The sequence below is a fragment of the Erythrolamprus reginae genome, chromosome 9, assembly GCF_031021105.1.
Source record: "Erythrolamprus reginae isolate rEryReg1 chromosome 9, rEryReg1.hap1, whole genome shotgun sequence".
Lineage (NCBI taxonomy): Eukaryota > Metazoa > Chordata > Lepidosauria > Squamata > Dipsadidae > Erythrolamprus > Erythrolamprus reginae.
The window spans coordinates 56,373,781-56,382,706 of record NC_091958.1 but is presented as its reverse complement, the minus strand read 5'-3'; the positions used below and the strand labels follow the sequence as shown (position 1 = coordinate 56,382,706).

General features: G+C 45.4%; 2 protein-coding genes across 6 annotated transcripts in view; one reads left to right on the top strand and one right to left on the bottom strand.

The window, feature by feature from the left end:
- Positions 1 to 414: 414 nt before the first annotated feature.
- On the top strand, positions 415 to 2,766 carry PLD6 (phospholipase D family member 6). 2 transcript variants are annotated; one of them, XM_070761409.1, is made up of 2 exons: positions 415 to 851; positions 1,765 to 2,766. In XM_070761409.1, the coding sequence occupies exons 1-2, from the start codon at positions 473 to 475 to the stop codon at positions 1,965 to 1,967; spliced, it is 582 nt and encodes a 193-aa protein (XP_070617510.1). In that variant the 5' UTR covers positions 415 to 472; the 3' UTR covers positions 1,968 to 2,766. The 2 variants fall into 2 exon arrangements, with proteins under 2 accessions (XP_070617510.1, XP_070617509.1); XM_070761408.1 differs by having other exon boundaries at positions 1,757 to 2,766.
- Positions 2,767 to 3,118: 352 nt separating this feature from the next.
- Positions 3,119 to 8,926, bottom strand: part of MPRIP (myosin phosphatase Rho interacting protein) — a 110,954-nt gene continuing 105,146 nt past the window's right edge. For 3 of the 4 annotated variants that reach the window (XM_070761401.1, XM_070761404.1, XM_070761402.1), the window contains one exon: positions 3,119 to 7,909. In XM_070761401.1, the coding sequence (XP_070617502.1) occupies positions 7,838 to 7,909 (72 nt within the window). In that variant the 3' untranslated portion in view covers positions 3,119 to 7,837. The remainder of the gene's footprint in view (positions 7,910 to 8,926) is intronic. The other variant, XM_070761403.1, reaches the window with a different exon arrangement.

Below are 8,926 nucleotides of genomic sequence, written 5' to 3'. Positions count from 1 at the left end.
TAGTTAAATATGTTTTTTAATTAAGTTAAAAGGCAAAAGAGGAGCTGACTCCAACATCAACTCCAACTCCCATAAGGAGTTAGAACTAAGGAGAAATTTCCTGACAGTCAGAACAGTTGATCAGTGGAACAGCTTGCCACTAGAAGTTGTGAATGCTCCAACATTGGAAGTTTTTAAGCAGATGTTGGAAAACCCTGTCTGAAGTAGTGTAGGGTTTCCTGCCTAGGCAGGGGGTTGGACTAGAAGACCTCCAAGGTCCCTTCCAACTCTGTTGTTGCTATTATTATTATTATTATTATTAGGCTTGAAGAGCAAAATTCCGCCTGGGAATGATGGGAGTTGAAGTTCACGCGGCACAAGAGGAGAACGCATGCGTGACAAAAAAAACCAAACACCTTCTCGGACGTGAGAAGGCGCATGCGCTCTTCTCGAGGCGGGAGAATTCCAGCGCGCGGCGCAGCCTGAGGAGACGATGTGGCGGCTGGTGCTGGCAGTCGGGCTGGGCGCGGCGCTGGAGGGGCTGCTGAGCCTGCTGTTGAGGCGCCGCCGGTCGCCGGCGTTGGTCAGCGAGGTCATCTTCTTCCCCTCGCGGGTGACGTGCTCGGAGGAGATGCTGACCGGGGTGCCTTGCGCGTGTCCGCTGCCGCACGGCGAGAGCGCGCTGAGCCACCTGCTGGTGCGCTTGCTGGCGGCCCGGCGCTCGCTCGACCTCTGCCTCTTCGCCTTCTCCAGCCCGCAGCTCGGCCGCGCCGTCGCAGTCCTCCACGGCCGCGGCGTCCGCGTCCGCCTCGTCGTCGACTCCGACTACATGGCGCTGCGCGGCTCGCAAATCGGGCAGCTGAGGAAAGCCGGTGAGGGGCGGGGCCACGCCGCGGGGGGGGGGAGCCCGCGACCAATGGGGAGGAGGGGGAGGAAGAATCAGGGCGGGGCTGGTGGAATTGTGGGAGTTGAAGTTTCTTTCCTTCCCTTTTCTTTTTTCTTCCTTCCCTTTCTTTCTTCTCCTTCCTTCCCCTTTTTTCTTTCCTTCATTATTTGTTTATCTTCCTTCCTTTACTTTTTCCTTCTCTCTTCCTATGTTCCTTGATTCCTTCCTTTCCTTTTTCATTCTCTTTCCTTCCTTCCCCTTCTTTCCTTCCTTCCTTTCCTTTTTCCTTGTCTTCCTATGTTCCTTCCTTGCTTCCTTCCTTCCCTTTTCTTCCTTCCTTATTTATCTTCCTTATTTATCTTCCTTCCTTTCCTTTTTCCTTCTGTCTTCCTGTGTTCCTTCCTTGCTTCCTTCCTTTCCTTTTTAATTCTCCTTCCTTCCTTCCTTCCTTCCTTCCTTCCTTCCTTCCTTCCTTCCTTCCTTCCTTCCTTCCTTCCTTCCATGCCACCCAATCCTTAAGGACTCAGGACAGCTGACAATAACTATAAATATAATATAAATGGATCTGGTGTCTTGGGGAGGGGGCAAGAAGGAGGGGAACAAAACCACAAATAGAACCAACTACCCAACTACTAGAGACAGAAAATCGGAACGAACCATTAGAAAGTTATTGAAGGAAAGGTGAATCAGCCGCAAGAGATTTTGGTCTCCTGGGTTTGCCTTGGAATGGAAAATGGGCAAGGGGAGACGTAATGAGCGAGTTTGGGGGGAGGGTTGATTGGGTTTATGTTCCCAAAACTCATCCATGGTGAGGCTGGAGGGCAGGCAACCCAGTTGAGTGGCCAGCCAGATGATCCTTGGTGTTGAGTGGCCTTTTCTTTTCTTTCCAAGGGATTCAGGTACGGCACGATCAGGACAGTGGCTACATGCACCACAAGTTTGCCATCGTGGACAAGAAGATGCTGATCACGGGCTCTTTGAACTGGACAACCCAAGCGATCCAGACCAACAGAGAGAACGTGCTGGTGGTGGAAGACCAGGCTTTGGTGAACAGGTTCCTAGCAGAATTCGAAAAGATTTGGGAAAACTACGATCCTGCTAATTACTCATTTTTCTTGAAACACGAGAAAACTGGGATTGAAAGTGGATAGAGTTAATTCTGGGGCAAAAATATACAGCATGGGGGAGAAAACCAAAATTTCTCATGTTGAGAACCATGTAATTATCTCAAAAGATAAGCAGCAAGTCGGGAAATACAGAAGCAATGTGCTCTTAAGTGTTCAGTAAATTTACTTTCCAGGGAATAGAACTTGAAATAAGCTTTATTAAAAAGAGATATAAAGCTGCATTATTGCAGAACAGAATGCAAAGATGGGATTTTATGCTGATCTTCATAAGCACATTTCCTGCAAATGGGACGTAAACTTTCTATGATGCTGCCATTAACCTATGTGCTGATACAGAATCCGATCTCGCATCTGAATTGAGAGGAAAGACCCAGAGAGGCCCAAGAACAACTACCTGTTTTTATTTTCCAAAGGACCAGTTAAGAGGAAATTCTATTTTCCGTTGCTTGTTTGATTTGAACCCTGGAACATAAGAATTTGGCAGCAGAAGATGGAGAAAGGCAGAACCATTCCCCTGTATATTGTATTGCACTAGAAGGCAATGTCCAGCCATAAGTATGATCTCAGTTTAAATATTTCAGTTTAAATATTTCCCTATATCAAAGGACATTACGACTGGTGGATTTAACTCTTGCTGTTACTTAAAACTATTACCGATGAGAAATATTGCAAGAGAATTCTTGGAAGTAACTATTAATGCTTAAAATACCTTGAATATTTTGTCAAGTCTTTTGTTTTGTTTTTATTTAATGATTAAAGCTGTGGTTCCAGAGAGCAAGTGTGAATGCAATTATTGTAATATTTTGGGACCCTTGAGTTATGATATAGTTACCCTTACAAGAGGATCGGACAGTTTAATCAATGTTTTTATTTTTGCTATTTCCATTTCTCTGTTCAATTCAATTCAATGTATTAGATTTGTATGCTGCCCCTCTCCGAAGACTTATTTTTTTGCCATGCTTGGAACAGTTCAGCAACATATAATTTGTTCAACTTATTAGCCGTTGTTACATTTGTGGGGAAACCAAATGTCACAACCCATGAGTTGTAATAAAACCACACTTTAGTCATTCTGAAGGCTGCGACATCTCCATCTACCAAAAAACCTCCATTACAGCATACCAAGGGTGGTGCAAAAATAGTTTATTACGATATAATTTTATGTATAATTAGGTAATTATATTTACAAAACCATCAGCTACATCCTTGGGAACCCTAGCATGTCACACAAGGTTTGTAAAGAATAAATACTGTGAGTGATTCTTCTAGAGTGAACAGCTGAAGAGGGGACCGACTCCCTTAACAGCACGGAAGAAAGAAAATGCCATTTGGAATCTCGCTAGATTCAAAACACACTCGTTGAGAACAAGAGAGGGTTCGTCGTTCAGCGGCTAAGTTTGCTGGGACTTCCACTAGTCCTCATGGCTGGAGTGGGCTGCTAATTCACCGGGCGCCACCTGCTCCCCAAGTGGACTCGTCATCTTACACCCTAAATGAAGATGTGGATTCGAGAAGTGTTTCTCAACCTTGGGAACTTCTAAGATGGGTGCACCAACTCCTAGAATTCTTAACAAGGTTGAGAAAGACTGAATTAATCATTCCCACACTCAGTTCTCAGATGACCTGGTGATCCAATCAAGCTAAGGTCAACCTGGTGAGGCTCACCTGGGACTTAAGACAGAGACAGATGTGGTGGCCTCAGAAACCTTAAGTAAGGCGCTTAGAAGTAGCCCCATGAAGATTGCAGTCCTTATGTACCTCCTCCAGGTTTATGTGCTAGCAACTGGTCAGCGACAAGGATGTGGACATTTACATGTGGTTGTTTCTTGCACTGATAGTAGTGATGGTGTTAATCCATTGAAAGAAGGAAACAATATCTACTTCTCACCACCCAGATGGACTTCTACCGTTAACAGCAAATTTGATTGACTTTTCAGAGTTATGGCATAACTAATTCTATGGCAAACCTAAGATTTTTCCCTTGGGAACTTTAGGAATATTTCTCAGCTCTTGTGGTGGCCCCTCTGCAGCTCTTGTTGTGGTGTACGATATAGCGTGATTTTAAACGATCCAAACTACAGCAACTTATTCTGCCACCCTTGTGACCACAGTATAGAATAAAATTTAAATTTATGGAGAGTGAGAAGCAACGTTACTTCATTTCTTCGGAGAACTGCCACGGGGTTAACGTGCGACAATATGGTGTACCTTTGATGACTTAAGAGCTGCTACTATCACCATTGCTCAGTGAATGTGAAGTGAATCTTAAATTTATTGGGCCTTCTGAAGATCAGATTTCGAATGCATCAGACAGAGTCCATCGGCCGCTGTAGGCACACATACAATCCCATTTGTTATTTAATGGACATTCAGGTCTAACAAACACCTTCCTACGAGTCCATTAAACCGAGTTTGCTGCAACGTAACTGCATAGCCTGGATTATTTGCGCCACTGTCCGTTACAAGCTTACTGAAGTGAACGAAGAAGAAAACCATTGTATAGCAATTAGGTTTTAAAACACTACATATTTTTTCTTTGGAGAGGCATTTCCAAAACTAGAAAGGATCAGAGAAATTTAAAAATATATTTATAGCATTCAAACAAACAAACCAACATTCTGTAAGGGGAACAAAGCAGGAGTTCAGGTTACACTAATTTCCTTTTCCCAAGTCCGAAGGAAATCCTTATTAGAACAAGATTAAAAAAAGAAAGTCACCCCATAAAACCCTCCGCGAGTTTTTGCATAATAAATATTTACATGGCGTGCCTTGAATACTATACAGGTCTTAAATTATTTTTTAGAGAATAACAAAGCTTTTTTAAAAAATTGGGGGGGGGTTACAAAGGAAAGATAAGCGTGCGTGTGCTCAAGTGTTCACAACGAAGTACGGCATATGAACCATTGAAATGGAGAAAAAAAAGTCCAGTGGGATTCTAATCAAGTATATTGTCATTAACAAAAAGCAACATCCCCCCCCCTCCTCAAACACCACACAGGGCCACTTGAAGGCAGCCTCTGTCGTAGGAAAAAACAGCCTGCTTGGGTTCCTGGATCAACACAAGCAATCCTCCTTTTGTTTCTTGGCAGGAAAAAAGGGAAGAAGAAAAAAGGCAATTAAGAAAAGACTAGAATCCTGCTTTGAAACAAGTGAGAGGGAGGAAGAGAGACAAGATCGGCTGTGGACAACAACATCCTAAAAACTGCGTTTCAGGTGTAATTTCCACCTGCACCAAACCTCCCATCAAGAACACACATTTCTCTTTAAATCTCCGAAAATGCAGCAACCTGCCTCCAAAGACGCCTCGTTTAAGAACCATTCGAGAAACCCACGGCTTTCCCAAACATCCCGCTGGCTTGGTTGCATAAGGGCAGCCCCTTTGCTCCTAGGAGTAAAGTCGGTTTTGTGCGAACGGAGGTGGGGTGGCTTTGCTCGGCTTTCGAACACGGCTTTCCGTGTTTTAAGAAACCATTGGAATCGGGACGTCATCGAAAAAGGGATGAACTGCAGGGAATTATTGTTCGTCCACCAACAGATTGCGATCGAGTTGCAGAAAAATCATCCAAGAAAAATTAAATTCTACCCCGGTGTTCCTCAACCTTGGTAACTTGGACACCAGCTCCCACAATCCCCCAGCCAGCACAGCATAGAATTCTGGGAGTGGAAGTCCAGATATCTTCAAATTGCCAGGGTTGAGAAATATAATTCTACCCAGTGTGTGTGAAGGAAAGGAAAATTGAGGCTTGCATTTCAGAGGCAAATGACACTACGGCATCCACCCGAGATGCCTCCCCAAATGCCAACATTCATACACCAATCCTTGGGCCTACTTTGAAGCGCACTTCTACACCCTCCACCAACAATTTGCAACCAGGTAGGAAAAACTGCTCCGAGTTAGGAGACGTTTTGAAGAAGAAAAGCCTAACCTCCTTAAAGTAAAAACAGGAAGATCTCCTTAGTCCTAGCTATTCCGGGCAGCTACGTTTTGCAGAATACTATTGTTGTGGCATGTCAAATGCAACCAGGCGCCTAAAATTCATACATTCTCCTCTGTCCAGCTGCCTTTAAGGTAGTGCATACTAAGAGGTCCTTTTGCTTCAACTCTACGAATAGGAGGCAAGTGATATAAGGTGGTTTTTTTTGTTGTTTTGGAACAACATTGCTAGATGTCTAAAAATTCTAAAACCTGCATGCAGAGAAAAGAAACGGACCAACCCTTGCTGGGATTAAGCAAGGTTTTACGCAGTTGGGCTCGTCCCAAAGTTAGACCGTTGCGGCAGAAGTAAGAGCAAAAGTTCCCCATCTTAAGGGACCTCAGCTTTGTAGCCCCCTTAATCGTCTACAGTGTTGGGGAGACAGAAACAAGGCTTGTTCAATAACGCTGGCGAGATGTTAATCCTGAAATTTTAAGCGCCCACTTCCAAGGTGTTCCGTTCGTTCACCGGGGTTGGCAAAGAGGTTTGAATTCCATCCCAGGGCCTTTATTGGGAAAGCTGTACACATTTTGTATCCTAGCGCATCAAGAAATCTATTCATCGTGATTTGGGGGGTGGGGGAGGGACAACCGAAAGTCCTGCTTCATTTCAAGTGGGTGAAAGCACTAAAGTTGCTTTGGGATCATGGCCAGCCTGGTGTTTTTTTTGAAGGCCACTCTTAACTCGGCTTAGCTCCCCGTCTATTTTCAGCTGTTCCTTTGCAACGGAATATCCCTCGCATAGAGACTGCACGGTGCAATCAGGCCCAAATAGATTCTCAAAAGAAAGATATACCGGTAATCCGTGTTTTTTTTTAAGCCAACTTTAAGAAGCGAAGATCTGCACCTGGTTTCTCCATCCTCTTCAGACAAGAGAAATGTCCTGCAATCTCTCCGACGGATCCCCCAAACCCACTGAGATTAGGAGAAAAGGTGAACCTAGAGGACAAAGGTTGCTAGCGGATTTTAAGAGCTATGTTTCTTCCAAGATCCTGGCTAAGGTGGACTCTGCCACCCCTTAACCATGGCTTTAAGCTGGCTTAGTAAAATAAATTCAGAAGATTGCTAAACTACACAGAGGACTGAATCTCTGCAAACCACACGGTAGATCAAGGGCAGTCCAGACTTGCTGTGTTTTTTCCCCTTTGCTGTGTTTCTCAACCATCCCGGAGTGTTGGGGAGCTTGCTTGGCCGAGCCGAATTTGTTTCAGAGTGGCTCAAAATATGCGCCTAAGTGCTGTGTTACTCTTCAACACTGATGGAGCTAAGCTGGAGGTGTGCCCTCCCACCCCCTTTCCCAGGGCCCTGTTGTGATACCAAGACATCAGTAAAACAGGGCTAGCTTATAACAGGCTGTCGAGCCTTAATACTGACACTCAAATGTAGTGGATATACACTAGGAAGGAGATAAATATATATATTTAAGGGAGAGGAAAAAATCTTCAATCTCTCCCTGCATTCCTGCCCAAAGTAAGGACTTTTTCCGTTCAGAACATGTCAAGGAATCGGTTTAATCCAGTGTTTCTCAGCCTCATTGAGTTTAAGACGCCTGGACTTCTACTCCCAGAATTCCCCATTGCTGGCTGAGGAATTCTGGGAGCGGACGTCCACGCATCTTAAAACTTTGCTAAGGTTGAAAAACAACGACTTCATCCCTTTGAGGGCGGACAGGGGGGGAAAAGTCTGGAATTGCTCACTCCTTGTTCATCCGGAGCAGCTCTAGAAAAATTCCCGCTCCCGGGCCAAGCGAAGCGTAGTCGTTTAAAAAAAAAAAAGATCAAAATGGTTGAAAAGGGGACAAATAATAAGAAAGATGCTCGTGTCGTGATGCGTCAAGCTGGGCGGTGCACATGGCCAAGCCGAAGGAGAACACTAGTCTTTCTTCAACTCCTTGGATTCAAAGAGCTTCAGGCGCTCCTGCACCGTCAGACCTTCCTTCAGGCTCTGGAGGGGAGAGAGAAGAAGACAAAAACACAACCGTGAAAGGCCGCTCGGGTGGGACGGACCCAATCCGACACAGAAGCGTTGAGGCAGAGGAGAGAAAAGAGCGAGAGACAAAAATCCTCAGGTTTCACGATCATGCGGAGGGAAGAAAAAGCACCGTTTTATGGAGAAGGGTTACTGGAGAATCGGTGACCGATGGAGGAAGAGAGAGATGACCACAGGTGCAGCTAAATCCCCTACAGCAGGGATAGGCAAAGTTGGCTCTTCTATCACATGTGGACTTCAACTCCCAGAATTCCTGACCTAGCATGATTAGGATCAAACTGCTGGTAGTGAACAGAGTTGGCTGCAATTCTGCATCTCCGGGACCGCCTTCTGCCGCACGAATCCCAGCGACCAATTAGGTCCCACAGAGTTGGCCTTCTCCGGGTCCCGTCAACTAAACAATGTCGTTTGGCGGGACCCAGGGGAAGAGCCTTCTCTGTGGCGGCCCCGGCCCTCTGGAACCAACTCCCCCCAGAGATTAGAACAGCCCCCACCCTTCTTGCCTTTCGTAAGCTTCTTAAAACCCACCTCTGTCGTCAGGCATGGGGGAACTGAGATATTCTTTCCCCCAAGGCTTTTACAATTTATGCATGGTATGTTTGTATGTATGATTGGTTTTAAAATAAGGGTTTTTAGCTGCTTTAGTATTGGATTGTCACATGTTGTTTTTACCACTGTTGTTAGCCGCCCCGAGTCTACGGAGAGGGGCGGCATACAAATCCAATAAAATGAAATGAAATGAAATAAATTCTAACCGCTGCTCCACCAACTGTCTAGTTGCTGAGATGAACCAGCATCCAAAACTAGGGGCTGAAACATGACCCTTCCCTTGGAAACCCGTGCCTCCTGAAGAGTGGTCAGTGGAAGCATGCTCATTCCATCCCACATGCAGGCGTCTTCCCATGCTCCACAGAGGTCACCACACGTCAGCCGAGATGGCAAGGAAAACTTGTGATGGATGTCAGCGAAGAC

Coding starts and splice junctions, on each gene's coding strand:
- PLD6 (XM_070761408.1), top strand. CDS start 473: ATGTGGCGGCTGGTGCTGGCAGTCGGGCTGGGCGCGGCGCTGGAGGGG. Junction 852..1,756: donor CGGGCAGCTGAGGAAAGCCG/GTGAGGGGCGGG, acceptor TTTCTTTCCAAG/GGATTCAGGTACGGCACGAT.